Raw genomic sequence first — 22527 nt, forward strand, 5'->3', positions numbered from 1 at the left:
GGTGCTCTGGGCTAGCTCACCCGCGCTTGGTGATACTCTAGGCTAGCTTGCCCCTGAACTTCCTGGCAGTTCTGTCTCTGCTCCCATCTCACCAGAAGCATTGCAGATGTGAGGCCACTGCTTAGGGCTTTTATGTAGATTCTGAGGACTCCAGTTCGTGTTGCCAGCCTGTGCAGTGGGCGCTTTTCCCCAGGAAGTCAGCCCACTTGCCCTAAGTCTAGTTCTAAGGTAGAATTCTGTGCCACTGAATATGATTCTCAAAGCATATTTAACTGTAACACAAATTCTAGTTGGTCTTAATAATAAAAACTCAGAGTCAGATATTAGGGGGTGAAAGCAGAGATGTCAGAGAAGCAGAGAGACCGGCCACTAGAGAGTTCTCACCTCTACCAATGCCTCTGGCCGCATCGCATCCTGTGGAGACTGTATCCACAGAGGGTGGTCTGTCACCGGCTGGCAGGAGCCTGCTCACAGTGGCACGCCTGATGTCGCAAGGCTGATGTCAGTCACCCAGTCTGTTCTGCAAGGCCCTGGAAGCAACCGTTGTTGCTGATGGCTTACACATTTGCCGTCTCCGGCACTGTACACATGGTCAGGCTCTGGGAGACAAGGTCAGGTGGAGGCAGATGAGTCTGTGCTGTCACCTCCAAAAGCACACACACTGCAGCAGAATCTGCTCCAATCAGTGGACTCGGTGCTGCCTGGAGACTGGAGGAAGCAGCTAACCCAGAGGCAGCAGAAGCACAGTGAGGACTGTGGCCAAACCCACTGCAAACAGGGAGGTGGCAGGACTCTTAGGTTCTCTGTGGCTGATCCACTTGAGTGTTTGGAAAATCACACAATAGGAACGGTGGCCCAGCAGGTGAGGGCAGTTTGTCCAGTTCTAAAATTATGTATGTATTTGACATAGTATCTCACTGTGTAGCCCTGGAACTCACAGAAATTGCCTACCTCTGCCTCCAGAGTTCTAGGTCCTGAGTTCAATTCCCCCCCTCCCCAAGTCCATGTGGCAGAAGGAGAGAACTGACTCCCACAGGTTGCCCTCCGACCACACGTGCACCGCAGCATGACCATGCCTGTGCTCAGGAGTGTGCGTCTAGCCCACCTCTAAGACCTGTTCAGTGGGACATGCACCGCAGCATGACCATGCCTGTGCTCAGGAGTGTGCGTCTAGCCCACCTCTCAGACATGTGCAGTGAGTCTTATTGCCAGTGCCACGGCTCTGATTCTTCTGGCCGAGGGCAGTGTGCCAGTCCACCATGTGCGTCCTGGAAACAGCCGGGCTGGCTTTCTGTGGCCATTAAATGTCCCATGCTACTGTAATACTCCGCTCTACATGGCCGAGAAGAGCATGAAACCTGGTATTGAATTTGAAAATAACTCTTTTCTACTTTTAGACAGGGTAAAATACATGTCTCCTCACCTGGGGTTATATCTGTGATATAAAAATAGTAATTTCTTTTGCAAGAGGGAGTGGAAGAGGGAGAGAGAGAGAAAGAGAGAGCATGTGTGTTGGGGAATATTAGGTTAAGGTGTGTGACTTTTGTTTATGCTGCATTTGTTTAACACTGTGAAGCTTTAATTCTTTACCTGTCTAAAACACTTGATGATCTAATAAACAGCTGGACAGTCAATAGCGAGGCAGGAGCAAGGGTCAGCAGGGTTCGCAGGCAGAGAGGATAAACAGAAGGTGAAACGAGGAAGAGGAGAAGCAAGAGAGCAAGGAGAGGAGGATGTCAGAGGCGGCTGCCCAGCCACACAGCCACCCAGCCACACAGCCGCCCAGCCACACAGCCGCCCAGCCACACAGCCGCCCAGCCACCCAGTCACACAGCCACCCAGCCACACAGCCACCCAGCCACCCAGTCACACAGCCACCCAGCCACACAGCCGCCCAGCCACCCAGTCACACAGCCACCCAGCCAGCCACGGCATAAGAAGGAAAGTAAGATACACAGAAGAAAGGAAAAAGCCCAGAAGTAAAAGGTAGAGGTAAGACAGGTTAAGTTAAGAAAAACTGGCAAGAAATAAGCTCCATGTGTGATTTATTTGGGAGTTGGGTGGTGGGAATCCCCAAAAGAGCCGAAAAAGTCAAAAGAGTAAAATGTTACACCGAGAGAGAGAGAGAGAGAGAGAGAGAGAGAGACAGAGACAGAGACAGAGACAGAGACAGAGACAGAGAGAGAGAGAGAGAGAGGAATGTTTGCCCATGCTATTTGTTCTTGCTGCTGTCCTAAGTACCTGCTGGGTCTCCCTGCTGCAGCAGATGCAGGAGCTTTGGCTTCTAACAAGAGCGCACAGCTCTGGGAGGAAGTTCTGGCAGCCGGGGTTGAGGCTCTGGTCCCTCTGCATCTCTAGTCAGGAAGCGGAGAGCCATGAACCCTTGTGCTTGGCTCCTGCCTCTCAGGACCCTGGTCCATGGAATGGTACCTCCTTTCAATATCAGTTAACCTATCAAGATAATCTCTGACAGGCATGACTGTAGCCCAGTGGTTTACAACCCTCCTAATTCTGTGACCCCATTAACATAGTTCCTCATGTTGTGCTGACCCCAACCATAAGTTTTTGTTACTACTTCATAACTGTAATTTTGTTATTGTTATGAATCATAATATAAATATCTCATATGCAGAATTTCTGATAGGTGACTCTTGTGAAAGGGTTGTTCAACCCCCAGAGGCATCATGACCCAGAGATGGAGCATCACTGCTGAAGACTAACTTAAACAAGACATTCCCTCAGAGACATAGGCATAGACTAACTTAATCGAGATAACCCCTCAAAGGCATGACCATAGACTAACCTAATAGGATAGCCCCTGACAGACATGACCATACACTAATCACGATAATGCCTCATGGGCGTGCCTGGGGCCTTTTTCCTAGATGACTCCAGACCTGTCCAGGTAATAGTCAGCAATGACCATCACAACCATACGGGCCTAGGAAAAGCCACGTGGCCATTTGGATGTTTGGCCTGTGAGCAACTTTTAGTGGGCATTTTCATTTTCAGTGTGGTTGGCCAAGCTATAGTTGGTTGCTAAGTTCTCAGTGCCTTGGTCTGTACCTGGGAGGGAGCTGGGCTCAGGAACGGAAGTCCTGAGATGTCCACCCTTTCCTGGTCCTTCTCACGGAGGTCTGTGGGGTGGCACATGACCATGGGCAGCAGAGAGAGGCCCATCTTCTGAGGCACTCAAATACAGATACCTTTGATATGGGAGTTCCCTCTGTGTGCTGTGGTTATCATTAATGAATAAAGAAACTGTCTTGGCCTGTTGATAGGGCAGAGCTTAGGTAGGCAGGGAAGACTAGATTGAATGCTGGGAGAAAGAAGGGCGGAGTCAGAGAGAGACTCCATGGAACCACCAGAGTCAGACATGCTGAATCTTTGCCAGTAAGTCACTGCCACGTGGCAATATACAGATTAATAGAGATTAAATTAATTAATATAAATTAATATAAGAGTTAACCAATAAGAAGCTAGAGATAATGGACCAAGCAGTGATTTAATTAATACAGTTTCTGTGTGATTAATCGGTTCTGGGTGGTGGGGATGAACAAGCAACCCCTTGCAACATATCTTCACACACTATTCCCACCTATGTTCCTTTGTGTAGTGGTATATTATTTATGTTTTAATAAATAAAGCTTGCTTGAAGATCAGACACTACTCAGCCATACAGGCCAGGGAGTGATGGCGCACACCTTTAATCCCAGGACTCTAGAGGCAGATGGATCTCTGTGAGTTCAAGGCCACCCTGGTCTATCCAAGATTGAATCTGTCTAAAAGAGAAACAACTCACACAAAAGTGATCCCATGCTTTTAATCCCAGCACTAAGGAGGTGGAGATGGGAGTGATATGGCTAGGTGGAGAGAGGACCTTGCCCTTCTGGTCTGAAGATTTTTTTAAAGGTTTTTACCTTTAAAAACCCTCTCTCTCTCTGGTGGCTTGGCCACTTTCCTTTTCTGACCTTCAGGTTGAACCCCGATATCTGTCTCTGGGTTTTTATTATTCGTGCTGCACCTTGGTATACACATAATTTGGAGGGGAAATATTTTCAACTCAGGACTATTTCTGTAATTATGGCTAGCTCTTAACTAAAGATTGTCTTGAGGCAAAAATAGGAAGCTGACATTTTATGTCAATGAAGTCTCACAGCTGTTTGATGTGTGAAGGCCAAGGTCATCACAGAATCCTCCTTGCAGAGAGGCTGCAGGGATGGGGAATTCAGCTTTTCCCCACCTTCTCGGCGGGAGAGGGATGAATTGGCTGTTGAAGGACTGAGCGCCCTTTGTCCTGTTGTAGGGTCACTTTAGACTGTGGCGCTTTGGTATTGCCAGGCAAAGACACCACAGTCCAAAGCAGGGATGAGAGGCATCTGCACATGTCCGTGCTAGGACAGTGTGTGACCTCCATGTGTAGCTGGAGACCAGTGCCCTCTCCAGTGTTGTGAATCACCATGTGCCGCTTGTCTCGGGCATCTTGAGTGTTGACGTATGTTTGGGTTGTTGCTGGTAAGAGTTATTTTTCTTTTTTATGTGTATGTTAGCGTGTGTCCATGCCAAGATTCCCTGAAGCCTCTGTGTGGGTGCTAGCATTGAACCCAGGTCCTTTGCAAGAGCAGCAAGTGTTCTTAACCGCTGAGTCATCTCTCCATCCCCAGTTGTGGCTTTTTGAGACAAAGCCTTCCTCTGTAGCCCAGGCTGGCCTGGAACTTAGGGTAATCCCCCTGTCTCACTGCCCAAGTCCTAGAATTATAGTCATGAACCACCACACCCGGCTGCCATGTGTGGCTTACGTGCTATTCTCCATTAAATCAAAAACGTACATATATGTATATGTTTCACATGTGGGTATCATGCATCTGGTAAAAATAATTCAAAATACTTAGGACAGAGTGCTCCGTGCGTTGTGTGTGGCTTCGGGTCTGTAATGGAGGCACACACATAATTTTCCTCCACAGGATTCCACAGTGGAATCTTTAGTCTGATTTTCTCTCCGCTGTAAACACGGTATTTTGTTGACCTTTGTGGATACACCAAAGCTGAGGGATCGCAAGTCCCTCCCCAGCCATTGCCCTTCCAGGTGTTAGTGTCTGAGACAGCAGGTTCCAAGTGAGGTTGGCCGGTAATGCTCGTTAGATGTAGACAGTAGGGGCCACTGGGTTAAAGGTGGGACTGCTGGCTTGCATCTGCCCCTCCCCCGCAGGGTGCAGGGCAGTTTTCATCTCAGAATTTGCACCAGTCCCGAGTTTTGGGAGCTTGTGTCATTTTTGCCGTTCAGAATTTTTGAGTCTCTGGAAATCTTACATTTCTTTCTTTGAGAATGAAGGAGAGAATCTTTTGTCTGAACTTTATATGTAGACCAGGTTGGCCTCAGACTCACAGAGCTCCTCCTGCCTCTGCTTCCCCAGTGCTGGGATTAAAGGTGTGTGTGATGGTTAATTACCTTAATGTCTGTCTCTCTGACTGCTTGGTGTGACTTCTGCTCACTTTTTCTGCTTCATCTGTCTTGAATATTGGACATCTTTGAAGATTAGGAAGGGCATATTTTTGTCCCACCAAATGTACTCTTTCATTTTCTTCTTGTTGTTTTTTATTTTATAGGTATTTCCATTACAAAGGTAGTGTCTGTCTTACAGATAAATGTGTCAGTGTCCTTTACCCTTTGGGGATTTCATGTCTGGTTTCTGCTGGTCCTTTCATCTTAGAGGGCAGATGTAACCAAACAGCTACTGTGTTTTCTAGTGTCTCCATGGTCTTGTCCCTGTGTGTAACCGTTGGGATATCCAGTGCTGTTTCACTGTGGTGGCTGAGATGGACATCACATGTTGGCAAAAGGTTTCAGGTATCAGGTGCTGACTAGACTGTATGCCCTGTGGGGTCCTCATTTCACGGGGTGCCATTGGTCTTGTTTACTATTTAGATCGCAGTTGGGAATAGCATACATCCAGGGAGATGACAGCCAAGCTTTGTCCTGAGTTAACGTCTGATTGAGGTAAACATGGCTGGTGTCAGGGATTCCATTAAAGCCCTGAAGCGGAGGTGGGCACAGTCACCCTGATGCTCTGCCCGTCCTGCAGCCTTGACTTCAGCCAGTCATGGGTTGAAATCATGTGTGAAGAAAATCATATATGTAACACATGTGTCCAGATTATTTTTCTCATCATTCCCAGTGGGTACAGCACAGCAGTGATTTGTATCACGTTGACCTTGCGCTCGACCCTTTGGTGTCCAGAGGTGACCCAACGTCTCTTCAAGGGTGTGTCGAGGTCATGTGCACACACGGGGCCTTTCCTCTTAAGTTAGCACCTGCGGGTTTCAGTAACCTTTGAGGATCCTGGACAGATCCACGGAAACGGAGGGGAGATGGGAGCATCCTTCACGTGAAAGAGTCATTCTAGCGTGTTCCCTAAGGGTTACGCTGCAAGCTTTTATTTTGGGACTTCCTGTGGAGACGCACCTTTCCCAGACAGGCTCCACCATGGGCTTTGGAGGCTGAGGACCACCAGGCAAAGCTGAAGAGCTGGTGGTCTGCGTCTTAAAAAGGGACAGGATAGCCAGGTGGTGGTGCACACCTTTAATCCCAGCACTTGGGTGGCAGAGGCAGGCAGATCTCTGTGAGTTTGAGGCCAGCCTGGTCTACAAGAGCTAGTTCCAGGACAGCTGAGGCTGTTACACAGAAAAACCTGTTTTGAAAGAAACAAAACAAAACAACAGGTACAGGACAAAAGGCTAATGCCCTCTGGAACTGTTGAGAGACCAGCAGGGTTGGGCACACCGGGTCCTGGCAAGGTCATGGTGCAGAGTGTGCACCCAATGCACTTGCTTTCTTCTGTGTGTGGCACAATCCCTGCGCTACCTTTACCACAGTGCAGTACTGCACAGTAAAACCCACCATGGTGACAACAAATTCCCAAGGTTCTAGGCGCTGTGCATGCTCTGTTTTATTGCTGCCCCTGCCCCAAGCCATTCGATTGTAGACGCTCTCTGAACGGCCATCTCTGTGTCAAGTTTGAAGCCACTGTCCAACAGCATGACTATTCACCTGCAGCTGTGATGCAGGGGACTAGCCGTTTTGATAACCATATCTGGCTTTTTGTTCTGGCTTTGCGCCTGCAGCACTACCTGTCGATGACTCCCAGGGGCTTTCCCATGCTGCATGCTCTGTAATCATGTTACCCATCTGATAAACAGTCAGCCCGTATTATAATAAACCCTCTCTGCACACAGCCTCGTTAATGTGCTAAAATAATGGACCCGGGGGCATTTCCAAAGACGGTAACTCTACAATTAGCTGGCCTCACAGTTCAGCAGAGCTCTGATTGAGTTCCTGCCACACTGCAATCACGAGGACCCTCCGAAGCACACCAGCCATACTGCAGAAATGCCGCTGGGCCCTCAGAGTCCTTCAGCCCCAGACTGTAGATGGGCTGGATACATTTCATTTTGTCTGGATACATTTCTTGGATAAAGGAACCACCTGCTTTCAAAGATACAACTTTGCCTTACAGAATCCAGACGGTGAAGGCTTAGCTATGCTGCAGCAGCCTTGCACAGACTCCATTCTGCTGTAAATCACCTGGTTGGGTAGATTGTTTCGTGTTAGGTGGCAGGGTTTGTAGTATTGGCCTTGCAGTTTTATTAAAGGATATTCACTGTCTCCTTGGAAATCACGTTTTAAAGAAATGTATTTTACCTCTTTTTTTCCTTGAGGGTGTAGCTTCTGTCTCATATCTGTATTTGTTAGAGCTGAACTCTTCAGAAAGGAATTACTTTAATGCAAGAGAGAATTTTCACAAGCTTGGAGTCTCGTTGTGTGCTTATATGTATGTATATGTGCATGCTCGAGTGTGCATGGACACGTGTGTCAGGTGTAGATGTAGGTGTACATGTGTGAGCATGTGGAAGCCCCAGGGTCATCTGGTGTCTCCCTTCATTGCTCGAGGCAGGGTCTCTTAGTCGAACTCAGATCATGTGCCAGTAGGGCTACTCCTGCTTGCCCTCCCCAAGAATCTCCTTTCCTGTCTCCGGGTGCTAGGATTGCAGGCAGGGCACATGTCCACCGGCTTTTACATGGAGCCTGGGATCTGAACTCTTATCCTTGTACTTGTGTCCGAACCCAGACCCCCGTCCACAGTCACCTCAGCTTCTGGACTCCAGACCTGTGGTGCACTTTCCACCCATGTAATAACAAATCCTAATACCCCCCCTCCCCCGCGCTTATCTGACGGTTCGAATACACTGAGTCTCTTGGAAGCCACTGACAGTATCCCAAGACCCTACCATTATTGGCAGGGTTAGTATATAACTCATGCCATGTGGAAGCCATTTCTCTCTGTGTGTGAGAAATTTTTCTGTTTTTTTTTTTTTAATTTTAGAGATAGGAATGGCAGATTTCTTTTTGACATTTTAACTGCAAAGGGAGTGATAAGCCAACACAGGAATCCAAACAAGCTAGAGGTGATTAGTAAAACTAAAGCCCCCCCCCCCCCCACTGCACATTTGTGGCAGTGGCCCATGGCATTTGTTCTGTGTCTGTCCTCCTTGCAATCACAGGGCCTACATCATGGACACAGGTACACTCTTCTCTGCATTTGCTTCGGTGTTATGGACTCTGTATGTGGCCACTAGTTTCGCTCTTTTCGGGCAGAATGGCATCAGTGTGAACGTCAGGCACTCTGACCAGTGGCTGTCTAGGTCGATTGCAGCTATGTGCGGTTCCGAATGCCCAGCGTCCGTCCTGATGCAGCGTCTGTGCTTCTCTGCTCTCCTGGCTGTGTCAGCTCCCCAGAGTAAGATGGCTGGCTGTGGTAGTTTCAGTGTAGTTGGTGCCAATCAGCTCGTAGAGTGTGGCACTGTGAGGAGGTGTGCCTTTGTTAGAGGAACTGTGTCACTGTGGGGGTGGTTTTGAGGTCTCACATATGCCCAAGCCATGCCTAGTGCCTCCGTCACCTTCCTCTTGCCTGCAAGGTATACTGCTCTCAGCTACTTTTCCAGCACCATGTCTGCCTGCACGCCACCATGCTCCCTGCCATAATGATAGTGGACTAAACCTCTGACACTGTAAGTGAGCCACCCAATTAAATGTTTTCATTTATAAGAGTTGCTGTGGTCATGGTGTCTCTTGGCAGTAATAAAAACCCTAGCTAAGAAGTTGGTACCAGGAGTGGGGTATTGCTGTGGTCGGCCTGACTGCGCATTTGCTTGCTGGAGTTTGGATTAAGAAAGCAGTCGGATGCTCTAAGTGCTGTTTGATGGGCCACACTAGTAGGAGCATGGAAGACAGTGGTGCTGAGTGTGATTTGATGAACTCAAGAGATTTCAGAGGCAAATAGTAATATGTGGCCTAGAGATCATTCTTGTGATATTTTGGTGAAGAAAATGACTGCTTTTTGCCTTTGTCTGAAGAGTCTGCCTGAGGCTAAAGTGAAGAGTTTTGGATTAATTCTGTTAGCATGACTCTGTCATGTGGTTATTAGTGGTAACTCTAATGAGGATTTATAATGAAAAGGAGAATATTTATAATGAAAAGCTGAGCAGGGTAAATGTATAGATTGAGAAAAGGAGCACCAGGAAGTGGGATGGAGCTAAATCCTGTGTTCAGGAGATAAACAGATAAAGAGATGGAATAAAGGAAATGGTGACTTTGGGGCAAAGTCCCACAGAGCTAAATTTGTGAAAAGGAATTAAAGAAAAGCTTAGAGCTGGGTGTGGTGACCACACCTTTAATCCCAGCACTGGGAAGGCAGAGACTGACAGATCTCTGAATTTGAGGCCAACCTGGGCTACAGAGCAAATTCAAGGATAACCAAGTTTACTCAGTGATGAAATCTGGGGAAGATAGAATTGAACAAGGGGGCCAAGTTCCAGGCCCAGCGAGCAGCAGAATTGGGCAGCTTCAGTCACGTAGTTCTGTTTTTAGAGTTAAGGATAAAAGAAACAGGTTATAGGATTTGCACCCAAGACTGAGGCCAGGCATGTGTCCCTAAGTGGAGGCCTGGTAGAGAGGCTGTTGTGTGAAGCTGTGAAGTTGAAGCCTGGATTGCCTTGGGGAGCCCAAGATGTTAGAGATGTCAGAGTCCTGGGATAGCTTCTGAAGAGAGCTGTTAACAGGAAGTGGAGCCAGCTCAGGAGACAGAAGTGTGTTGCAGTCAGTAAAGCTGAAGGAGTTGGAGATCTGAAGAGCGTTTGATGTCAGGCGTGCAGTTGCTGGGTTTGGTCTTACTTTGGTCCAGTGTTTTCTCACTCTGCTCCCTCCCCACATTTCACAATGGTAACTTATTCCTGTGCCATTATATGTTGGAAGCATGTGATCTGCTTTTTGCTTTTGATTTTATAGGGAATTATAGTTAAGACATTTCATCAATCTCAGAAAGAACTTTGGACTTTAAAACATTGTTGAGTCTGTGATAGACTATGGGGCCTTTTGAAGTTGCACTAAATGCATTTTTCAGTATGGTATTGTAATAAGCTCATGGGGGCAGGGAGTAGAATGGTAGTTTTGGCCCCCATCAGCTCATTGGGAATGGCACTATTAGGAGGTGTGGCTTTGTGGAGTAGGTGTGGAGGAAGTGTGTCACTGCAGATGTGGGCTTTGAGGGTTCATGTATGCTCAAGCCATTCCCAGTGCCTCAGTCAACTTCCTGTTACAGATGCAGCACTGTCACCTCCTCCAGCACCTTGACTCCTGCACACCACCATGCTCGCTGACGTGATGATGATGGACTGAGCCCCTGAAGCTGTAAATGAGTCACCCCAATTACATGTTTTCATTTATAAGAGTTGCCATGATCATGGTGTCTCTTTACAACAATAAAAACTCTAGCTAAAACACTAGGCAACAGTGTTAGTATAACTTTAATTTATACTAATTTGGGAGGGGCTTCCTGATAGATTCTTTTTCCACTCTAAGTGTGCGATGCCCCTGGTTTTCCCACTTTCCCGAAGACTGTGGCTTCTGAGTCTTAGTGTGTTGCTATTTGTGGATGAAACTCAGCTCGTGAAGTTTCTATTTGGATTTTCTTCTTCTTCTTCTTCTTCTTCTTCTTCTTCTTCTTCTTCTTCTTCTTCTTCTTCTTCTTCTTCTTCTCCTTCTCCTTCTCCTTCTCCTTCTCCTTCTCCTTCTTCTTCCTTTCCTCCTCTTCCTCCTTCTTCTTTCTCCCTTCCTCTTCCTCCTCCTCCTCCTCCTCCTCCTCCTCCTCCTCCTCCTCCTCCTTCTTTTTGGCTGTATTATTAGAAAGGAGCCATGCTCTCAAAATACACATAACTTCAAGGCATTAAATTTGACTATGTGGAAAAATAGATGACTTTAATAGAAAAATATAAATTACCAAACTTACATCAATGTGAGTAAATGCCAGAGTCCAAAACCGTGCGTGCAGAGGCCGGGGAACAGCTCTGTGTCCTGCTCAGTTCAACACTGTGCGTGTGGAGGCAGGAGGACAGCTCTGTGTTCTGCTCAGTCCAACACTGTGCGTGTGGAGGCAGGAGGACAGCTCTGTGTTCTGCTCAGTCCAACACTGTGCGTGTGGAGGCAGGAGGACAGCTCTGTGTCCTGCTCAGTCCAACACTGTGCGTGTGGAGGCAGGAGGACAGCTCTGTGTCCTGCTCAGTCCAACACTGTGCGTGTGGAGGCAGGAGGACAGCTCTGTGTCCTGCTCAGTCCAACACTGCGTGTGCGGAGGCCGGGGGACAGCTCTGTGCTCTGCTCAGTCCAACACTGCGTGTGCGGAGGCTGGGGGACAGCTCTGTGTCCTGCTCAGTCCAACACTGCGTGTGCGGAGGCTGGGGGACAGCTCTGTGTCCTGCTCAGTACTGGGCTCGAGTTTAGGTCATCTGGCCTACAAAGCAGCTGTCTCCACCGGCGTGGCCATCCCATGGCCCCAGTTAGAGCACTGTCCGTTTTGAATGTTGGTGTCTCGGGGCGCCATCTCCATATCTTCCGTGACATCTTTAGTAGAAATCACCTTTCCAAGGACTGTCTTACAGCAGGAAGTGGGTCTGAGCTTTTGGAGCTGTTCTCCTTGTTACCCTGCCAGGAGTCTCTCACAAGCAGAGTGTCTGGTTTTGAAGAACACACTAGAATTCCCTTAGTCACAACCAAACACAGAAAACTCGGGAAGAACAACCGTGAACTGGTGTGTCAGGGATGTCTCTTGTACTCAGATTTCTGAGATGCACCTCTGAGAGAGTCTTTATGGAGGAGAGGAAGCAGGAGACCATGGGCAGGGTACCTTTAAGAACTGCCCACCCTCCCCCAGGTCTAGCTCAGCCTTGTCTCCGCAAGCTGCACACCCCTAGAAGAGCGCCACCTGCTGGGAACTAAGTGTTCCACACAGGTGCTCATGGGGACTGACTCAAAGGGCATTTTGCATCTTTAGTGCTGATGTTGAAATGTTGCCTTGTGGTTAACAAGTAAATCCTAGATCCTAAAGAAACAGATGACCCTACCCATGTTACTCTGATGATCCGGACATAAAGTCTGTGGGAAGGCTCCCGGTTTACCCATAAGTGATAGTTTCATAATTCATCTTCACTTAGGATGCAGACAAGAGTTTTTTAAAATTTACTTATTTGTATTTCATGTATGTAGGTGTTTTACCTGTATGTGTGTCCGTGTGAGGGTGCCAGATTCCCTGGAACAGGAGTTACAGACAGTTGTGAGCTGCCATGTAGGTGCTGGGAATTGAACCTGGGTCCTCTGGAAGAACAGTCAGGGCTCTTAACCGCTGAGCCATCTCCCCAGTCCCAGATGAGAGATTTTTTAAAAGAAAATCTGACCTGACAGAATATTGGAGGACCAGTGTCAACAGGGAAGGCAGGCCCAATCAAGAGCTCCGGAGTGACTCAAACCGTCCGAGCATGAGTTGGCATTCTGTGGGAGAGAGGGAGAACAGACGTATAGTCGATGCTCAAAACTCAGCTAGCCAGGCTTCATTTTTATTAATATGTAATTTATATTATATCTAAGTGTGTGTATATGTGTGTATATATATAAATGTGTATTATACATATGTACACATATATACCTATATATACACATAAATATGTCTCTCTAAGCTTTTATGTCTGAGGTGGTTGGCCTGCATGTCTGTCTGTGCACCACCTGCATGGCTGATGCCTGAAGAAACCTGGAGGGCTGGTGAATGCTTTTTCTCTGCAGTTCCTGCAGCCTGCAGCTGAGGCTGGGGACCTTTTCTCATGGATTCCCAAGCGCATCCCAACACCTGGGGCCCCCTAGGCTGTCCTCTAACTTCGCCATAGTAAGGATCATGCTGCCCGGGTTGTCTCTGTGTACTGTGTCCTGTGCTGTCATCGTCCCTCTCTGGGGGCACCTGCATAGTGCCACGTTCTTCCCTGAGAATCTGGAGCCGAGCAAAGCATTTCTGACTTCTGCCCTGTGTAGTGGGCAAGCTGGTGAGGACTCCTGCCACACACCCCACTGTGCGCAGAGAGCCAGTCATGTGTTGTGTTGAGAGTTTCCAGATTGGGATTTTTTCTGTGATCTCCTTGAATTACATGATTGTGTACATTGCATAAACAACCCCATGGTAAGAACTGAGCCAGCCGTGAGTAGCAGCAGTGCGGCTGGCTGACCTCCATGTCTGCAGGCCGAGCTTCCTTCCCTGTTCCTGCCCAGATACTCCAGCCTGTGCCCACTGCACATTCAGCGGAGCCCCAATCCCTCTTCGCAGGTCCTCAGAAGCACGAAGCACACACACACACACACACACACCCAAAATCATCTCTCTTTTTTGATTTGTTTTACCCCCGTTACACTTTTATTAAAAGTTTCCAACTGAGAAGTTGAAAGGCTTGCACCCCAAACACAGGTTCCCATTCAGATTCTGGAATAAAGGAATTTCCAAATTTTGCTGTTTCTTCTTCATCCTTCCTAGGTTTGGATGCATTCCAAAGTGATGTCATGTGCTTTGTTCTTGATGTGGAAACCCTGAAAGTCTTTCCCCCAGCACCCGCATGCTCCTGCCTTCACTTTCCAGCCAGCTGTTCAGGGGACCCTCTTTAAGGGGCCTTGGTGATGTCCCGACTGCAGTGGCCTGATGTGAGATCATGTACCTGCTAACTGTCTCCTGCCTCGTGTCCCTGCAGCCTCAGCATTGGGGTCTTCCTGGCAATAGTTACGGCACTGTGGCAGGAAGGACAGGTGTGTTTCAGTTCACAGTTTTAGGGTAGAGTCCATCATGGCAGGAATGTAAGAAAGCTTACAGTCAGCAGTCAGGCGGCAGAGAGTACTAGATGCAGTGGGTGTTTTTTTGTTCAGCCCAGGCCCCCAGCCCGGGGGACTGCACCGCCCACGTGCAGGGTGCACCTCCCTGGGAATGCCCTCCCCAACAGACCCAGCAGCCTGTTTCTGATGAGCCACCACCCTTCGCCCTCTTCGGCAGGAGTTCCCACTCGAGAGCTGTGGCTCCCTGTGCCAGTGTCCCCATCACTTGGACATTCACTGCATGGTCATTTGGTCAGAGGACCCTGACTGTCCAGTCCCTAGTGTTCCTTCAGGGAAGCCTGTCCAACTCTGTTCATGTGGCCCCTGTCACATCTAGATGACAAATCCTTCTCCGTTCTTCCCACCTTCTCCTGGTGATGCTCCTCCCAGCATGCCTCACTTCTTCCCAGCTGTGCTCCTGAGCACTGCCTCCTCCTCTTTCCCTTCTTGTGCTGTTTAAAGCTGAGTGGAGCCTGTGAGCGCTCTGTAAAGTGTTTGAAGGACTGATTAGGAACAGTAATTGTGTCATTGGGAGGGGATAGCAGTTGACAAATCAGCTCATAAGACGGGTGTGTCCCCAGGACAGTGGACCTGGGACTCTGGAGAGCTCATGGAGCCGTGTTCGCTGTAGGGATGAGGATTTGCTCAATACTTCCAATAGTGGGAAAAATAAAGCACCAAATCCACTAAGTCCTGGTGTTTATGTGAAAGCTTGCTGTTATTAATGTCAGTGTTTGATCTTTGCAATGACTGCTGACACACCCATTCTCTGAAGCTGCACCATTCTGGGTTAAGGAAAGGGCCTTTCTAAAGAGATGTGTTCCCCTGCCATCCAGCAGCGGACAGTAAACTCTGCAGGGCATTGTGGACACTGCTCGGGACAAGCCAGGTCTCATCTGTGCCACCTGTACCTTTCAGTTTGTCTTTGGGAAGTTTTCTAAATCTGTGATGTGTAGAATTGGATCAATAGAGGGAGTGGCAGGTCTTTGTCCTTCTAAATCCCCACATTTAAGAGTATGACGTGTCGGGTGGAGACCCAGAGGCACCCGTCACCCCGAGGAGAGGGAACAGCGGCACAGACACTGGGCATTTCCAGCACCAAGTGATATTCTCACTGCGGCCGGGCGGGCAGGCACGGCGTGGGGAAGCGAGCAAAGGGAACGTCAGGATTGGTGGCCTTGGGGGGAATCCTGCGAAACAGTGCGGAGATCTGTCTGCGGAGCCGTCAGCAGCATCAAAGGGGCAGGAAGCATTGCTCTGAAGTGGTTATTTTTATTCTCTTTGTTAATATATTTTCTTCTCTGGAACTAAGTATCCCATATAATTTCTGACAAAGCACTGCAGTAGGTAATATGTTTAAAATAGAAAACACACTGAGAGAGATTTCTGAAATACTTTGTGTTTGGATGCATTGATTAAAGCAAAACAAACACAGCATAACTGTGATTTTAAATTACTTTAAAACAGTTTTAAAATTCAGGTGTGTGTTTCCTTAGAACACATAATTTCCTTAGAAATTTCCTTAGAATTATATCCAGATATGTGTGTCTGCTTATATCTCATCAACCCTCAAAGTACTCCAGGTGGCCAGGAAGAACGTTTCTGAGAAGCTAGGCTGACAGAAAAAACAAGGTGCCAAATGGATGTGCTTAAAGTATAATGGTGACATCTTTATTTTAAGTTCAAGTTTAATTGGATGTGGTTGAGTCTATAAATAAAGTTAGGAGAGCAATAAACAATGACGATAAAACCAGTGAAGTTTCTGCACAGACGAAGCCATTTGCCGTAGCATTAGTTGTCAAGGTGTCAGAGCCTAGAAGCAGTTGGGAGATGAGCCCCTGCGTGTGCCTGTGGGGATTATTAAGATTGCATCAATAGAGGCGGTGACTGTACACTGTGGGCGGCGCCATTCCCTGCCTCAGGTCCTGGACTCCAACTTTGTAGTGGAGAATGTGGCTGAGGGCAGCACACATCCCTCCCTGCCTCCCAACTGCTGGTGTTTGTGAGCAGCTGGGTCCAGCCCCACGCTGAGGGACTGCACCCTTGAGCTACCAGCATGAGCTCACCTTTCTCCTGGAGTTATTTCCCTGACAGCAGTGGAACCAAGCTGGAAGTCAGCAATAAAAGGACAGCAGGGAAAAAAATTAACATCTAAAATGCAAACACACTTGAATTCTTAAAGGAAATTTTAATACATAGAATTGAACTACATCAAAAATACATCAAAATTTGTAGGGTGTAGCTGAAAGTATCATTTAGAGAAAAAATTATAATATCAAAAACTTAAATTAGAAAAAGGAAAGTTGAGCCTGGCGTGCTGGCACTGTGTATGACCTGGTGCTTTGGACACTGAGGTGAGCCTGGCTTCTATACTGAGGATGCCTCAGAGCTAACACTTAGCAGTGAAGCAGTTGCCAGGCATTTCTGGGGCTCTGGGCTCAATCCCCAGTGCTGCAATGCAAACAAAATTAATAAGAGAAGGAAGGGATGGAGGGTGGGAGAGAGGAAATGAGACTATTTGGGGGCTAGGAAGGGGCTCAGCAAGCAGAGTCGGGGAGGGCAGAAGGGGAGGGCAACAGAGGAGAGCAAAGCGCAGTGACGTGTATGCCTAGAAATGCTGCAAGGAGACCTTGTATGCTACCTTGGGAAACAAGTAAATAGAAAATCAACTCGAAGCCAATAAAAAGGAAAACCAATCACATAAAACAATAAACTCCTTGGGGGGAAAAGGAGCAAAATTGAAAGCTTAGAAGAAACTAACAAAGATTAGAGAAGCAGAAATAACTGGTGTGGTATGGGACGGAAGGCATGGGCACAGCCCCTGAGAGGAGCTCTGGGGAATGTTCCAGACAACTTTGGAAATAAACCTGTCCTTTTATAACCACAAAACGTCAGCCAAGATGAACATCGAGTTGTTCTAAAATCATTAAAGAAACTGAATTTCTAATCTCTCCAAACCCAGGTAATTTCACCAGAATATTCTACCAAACAGAAGATTGAGCAACAGTTTTAAATATTTTTTTTTTTTTTACAGAAAATAAAAGAAAGTATTTCCCAATCCATTTACTGAGGATGGGGTCAGTCTGGTGCTGACTTCAAGAAAAGGACCAGAAAAGAAAAACAGCAAAACACACACACACACACACACACACACACACACACACACACACACACACAGAGGCATATATCCATGCACATGTGACTTGCACACACAAACAACCACAAGCCAGTATCTCTCATGACTTAGGTTCAGCAGTCTCCAGTGCAGTGTTTGTGAATTGAGCGGACCCGTGTGTGGCAGACCCGTGTGTGGTGTACCCATGTGTGGCAAACCTGTGTGTGGCAGACCCTTGTGGCAAACCTGTGTGTGGCAGACCCTTGTTGTGGCAGACCTGTGTGTGGCAGACCGTGTGTGGCAGACCTGTGTGTGGCAGACACATGTGTAACAGAACACAGTAGCCCAGCAGGATTCCCTCCAGATATACGGGGTTTGTTCAGCAAATGTCAGCTAATATATCCTACCAGATACATGGTATTATGAAGAAATTGGCTATTACATGAGTCTATACAGAAAAAGTGGTGACAAAGTCTCACACTAGTTTCCCATAAGAATTCTCATCAAACTAGGATTAGATGGCAAGCCTTCTCAAGCTGATAAAACGTCTATGAAAAATCTATAGCCAACATCATATTTAATAGTGAGCGGCTCAATCCCGCTTCCCTAAGACGAGGAGAGTCGTGATGTCGTGGCTGCCGCTCTTAGTTGACATGGTACTAAAGTTCTGAGAAGTGCAATGGGATAGAGAAGCAAGGCGGGCGTTCTTGGAGGAAACCAGCCCTGCCTGAGTGTGTCATTCCATCCGGGGCACAAACATAGACAGTAAAGGTCCAGCGGCCAAGCTCATCAGAGTTACAATCATATAATCGTGTATCGGCAACTTTGGTGCTAATTACATCCGAACATTCATTTCTTAAACATCTCTACCGAATGTGTAACCAAGTGTGTAGAAACTCAAATTAAGAAATAATAGCATGTAAAATTACCCCAAGAAGAGCAAAGCGCAGCACAGCTCTCAAGTAGCGGGAACGTCCAGAACACAGCCGACGTCTGGGGAAGAACTCAAAGATGGCGTGAATAGATGGAGAGAGATACTCGCTCCTGCATGGAAGGCTCACCTCAGATGGAGAGAGACAGCAAGCCAGCTCTAAATTTATAAAGAAGAGTGGACACCCTAAAACGGCTGAAGTAATTTTTGAAAGAGAAGAAAGCCCTGGGAGGGAAGTTCTCCGTGGTGTACAAGGACAGCATGTGACTGGCAGTGGACAGATACCTGGATGGACCAAGCAGAAAGATGGCCATGCAGACGTGTCCAGGTCATTTTTACAAAGAGTCATTTTTTTAATTGTACATGTGTGTATCTGTGTGTGGGTATGCACACATGTATGTGGGAGCCCATGGAGGCCAGAGTCATTGGTTTCCCAGGAGCTGGAGTTACAGGTGAGTTCTGGGAGCCAAGCTGGGTCCTCTGCAGGAGCAGCCAGCGCTCCTCGCACTGAGTGCGGGCTCTGCCCTGCCCTCCTGATGATTTAACTGTGTGGTTTCAGGAACAACAGATGGACAGATGGACGGACAGACAGACTCACTAGAAATAAAACCCTCTTCCTAAGCTTCAGCATCTTATATGCAAGTTAACCTCAAGTTAAGTGAAATATAAGTGTAAAATATAAAACTATAATAAATTTAGAGGAAAATATAAGTCAAAATCTTTAGGATCGAAGGTTTAGTCAAGAACTTTTAGATTTGACACCAAAGCACCATTCCTAGAAATAAAAAAAAATAATAATCTGTTAGTGGAATTCATCAAAATTACCTTATTTTCCTGTCAGAGTCTTTGTGAACTTGACAAGAAGGACATGTCCCCAAGCTAGAGGGAATGTGAAGCCGGCCAGAGGGAACTGCACCAGAGGTGCTCAAGGAACTAGAAATATCAACAACAAATACTCGTCACTGATAGGCAAAGAATGGGTGGACACCAAAGTAAAGTAAAACAGACCACGTGCCTGCGAGGAGCGGGCATCCATAGGATGAGGCCAAGGCTGAGCGCTTGCACGGGAGGCTGAGCACATGCATGCACAGGAGGCTGAGCACATGCACAGGAGCCTGGACCGCGCTGGAGCTGCATGATGTCTGGGATTCTGGCTGCTGTCGAGAGCTGCTGGCATGGCTTCCTTAAAGATAAACCCGAGTCCACGCACACAGCCTGGCAACTGCGTTGGGCTCCTCAGGGAGTGAACACAGACACTTACTTTAGGTGACCCCCACAGATGCTTTCAGGAGTTCTATAGTTTTATCTGAAACAGCACGTTTCTTTAGTGTGCGCATAGAGAGTGGGTGTCTGCTATGTGGAACGTTACTCAGGAGTAGAAAGCAACACAGAATCTCCGGTAGCTTCTCTGTACCATAGTGAGCTGAGAGAAAATAGGGAAAAATACCCTGTTGAAAAAAGTAACTTTTAAAAATGACTTAGGAATAATAAGTCTTGGTCTCTTTTATGCAGCAGAGGTTTCCTAAGAAGTTACTAGTAAACGTGTGTGAAGAGGTATTCAGGGACACATCTGTAACCACAGTGTGTGGGGGTGGGGGCGGGGATGCTGAGGTCAGCCTGGGCTCGCAGTGAAACCCTGACTCCAAAAAGAAAAGGATGGGTGTGGGGAGAGAACCACCCGAAAGCCAAGCTGTTGATGCAGTTGGCACTCCCACTACACATGTGTTAGAAAGTGTGTGTGTTGGCTACACGTGTAGGATTCATCGCGACGGCCACTGGAGTGTAGGAAGGAGCACGGGCACTGGACTGGTGCTTCTTTCAGTGCTGTCGCTAGGGTGCCCGTCGCCTTCTCCTGCCTTCTCCTCACACCCCAGCTCCCACTGTGAAGCTGGTCAGGCCCTGCAGCACTTACACAGCCCTCTCTGCCCACTTGCAGCTTCCCAGCGAGGACCCTGAGGTCTCCGAGGTGTCGTCCAAGTGCCTGTCCATCCTAGTGCAGCTGTATGGAGGAGACAGCCCCGACAGCCTGTCCCCAGAAAACCTGGAGACCTTTGCCAACCTCCTGGTGACCAAGGAGGACCCGAAGGACCAGAAGCTTCTGCTGAGGATCCTCAGGAGGATGGTAAGTCGGCTAGTCATGGCCTCCCGTTCGCCTCCCGTGCGGTCATCTGTGGTTGGCATTGACCATTGTCTATGTGTGTTACATTGTTTCTGGACCATGTGAGAAGTGTAAGAGAAATGAAGGAGGGAGGAAGGAAAAGAGAGGGAGAGAGGGAGAGAGAGAGAGAAAGAGAGAGAGAAAGAGAGAGAGAATTCTCTAATTAGGAATTTAACATTGGTTCGATTTTTTTACACCTCTGCCACATGTATTCTCCTTCGCCAACTGCCCCAGTTTGTAACGTAAACGGCTTTTTCCTAGCTTAAGCTACCGTCCAGCATGTTATATTTTCCAAGCCTGAACTACCGTCCAGCGTGTTATATTTTCTTAGCCTGAGCTACCATCCGGCGTGTTATATTTTCCTAGCCTGAGCTACCATCCGGCGTGTCATATTTTCCTAGCCTGAGCTACCATCCGGCGTGTTATATTTTCCTAGCCTGAGCTACCATCTGGCGTGTTATATTTTCCTAGCCTGAGCTACCATCCTGCGTGTTATATTTTCCTAGCCTGAGCTACCATCCGGCGTGTTATATTTTCCTAGCCTGAGCTACCATCCAGCGTGTTATATGTTAACCTGGACTTGCACAGCTTGTCCTTTGCCACGTTAAGGAGCACAGGCTGGGCACTGTTATGTTGCATGACCCTCAGTTTGAGTCCCCAGAAGCAAAGATGGCCCTCCCCAGTCCACCACACGCTGAGGCTCAGTACAGACATGTACCCATCAACGGCATGTTAATTTTTTCTGGCTTACGTGTGGTGCTGTCCTATGTTTGAGTTTTGTAACAGTCATAAAATATAAATTCTGTTGCCCAGGATTGTGTTCTGAGGGGAAATGCCCCCTTCTATCTATTTTTTTTCAATTTCTCTCTCCTTATTTTTTAAAAAAGTATTCATCTGTGTCTCTTTAAAGCAGTGGTTCTTCGCCCTCAATATGCTGTGACCCTTTACTGCAGTTCCTCATGCTGTGGTGACCCCAATCACAAAATTATTTTCACTGCTGTCTCATGACTGTAGTTTTACCCCTGGTGATGGAGTTATGGAGGACACACTCCTGAGTATTTCTGTTGTAAGAAGTTACAGAGGGAAGACCTTCCCTCAAGGGTCAGACTCAAACAAGGCCATTAGCTGCACGTGCTGTCCAGGAGACAGGGACATGGCTCCATATCTGTTAATGTCTTGAGGTAGGTGTGCCCTATGGATTCAGAGAAGGTGACCCTGAAGTACAGATGGTCCTAGAGCGAGTCTGTCATGACTGGACTACTGTGGCTCTCACTAGTTGGGTGGATGTGTGGTCGGAGGAGGAAATATCCTGGCATTTCTGCATGGGGTCCCAGTCTTGGAGTACTATCTTTCTGAAGCCATAATTTTTACTAAGAAACAGGCTGTTTAATTTCTGCTGATGGACTTGAATGGGTCCTTAGGTCCTCGCCCTTCCTCCGTCCATGTTTAGTGCGTTCAGAAAACCACGAGGAGCCTGTGGAGCCTGAAGACCTAGTTACCTGCCTTTGTGTACCAGGAAATCGGAAGGCTTTGATTATACTTTGTGCATTTGCTGTGAAGCTGTGCTGGGCGTTTGTTCCTCAAGTCCCTCCCAAGCCTATGTGCCGCTCGCAGTGTCCCTAGAGGGTTGCAGGCTAGCCTCCATGTCCGTTAGCTAAAGCTAGCTCACTCCAAAACTCAAAATGATGACGGCTTATGCAGTACCACCAACCTGTTCGGGGCCTAAGACCGTCTGGTAAGGCTGCTGACTACTCCATGAGAGCAGGAGACACCCGTGAGAAGGTGACTGCTGTCAGGCCCATGTGCCCAGGGCAGTGAAGGTGTCAGGCGTGGAGTGGGTGTTCTCACAGGCGTGTCGCGGGGTGACTGGAGGTAATGAGATTAGGTTGTCTCACACACATCCATTCCTTGAACCATCTCTGCCCTGTGTCCTGTGCCTGTGGGGCCCACGAGGCCCTACATGAATGTGTATTATTGACATGGTCATGGGTGTGTCAAAAACACTAAAGCCTTCCGCCTATGGGAACTGGCCAAGCCTCCCTCCAGGTGGGGCCCAGAGGTGCCGCGACACCTGGTCTAGGTACATGTGTTTA

At 47.9% G+C, this 22527-nt stretch overlaps 1 protein-coding gene across 4 annotated transcripts in view; it reads left to right on the forward strand.

Moving 5' to 3' along the window:
* Positions 1-22527, forward strand: part of Ulk4 (unc-51 like kinase 4) — a 296222-nt gene that overhangs the window by 196413 nt on the left and 77282 nt on the right. For 3 of the 4 annotated variants that reach the window (XM_087905134.1, XM_087905135.1, XM_087905133.1), the window contains one exon: positions 20213-20398. The exons of the other annotated variant lie outside the window; for it this stretch is intronic. In XM_087905134.1, coding sequence (XP_087761260.1) covers positions 20213-20398 — 186 coding nt within the window. The remainder of the gene's footprint in view (positions 1-20212; positions 20399-22527) is intronic. 4 annotated transcript variants of the gene reach the window in all.

This window comes from Myodes glareolus, chromosome 4 (genome assembly GCF_982192425.1).
Source record: "Myodes glareolus chromosome 4, mMyoGla1.1, whole genome shotgun sequence".
NCBI classification, from domain to species: domain Eukaryota; kingdom Metazoa; phylum Chordata; class Mammalia; order Rodentia; family Cricetidae; genus Myodes; species Myodes glareolus.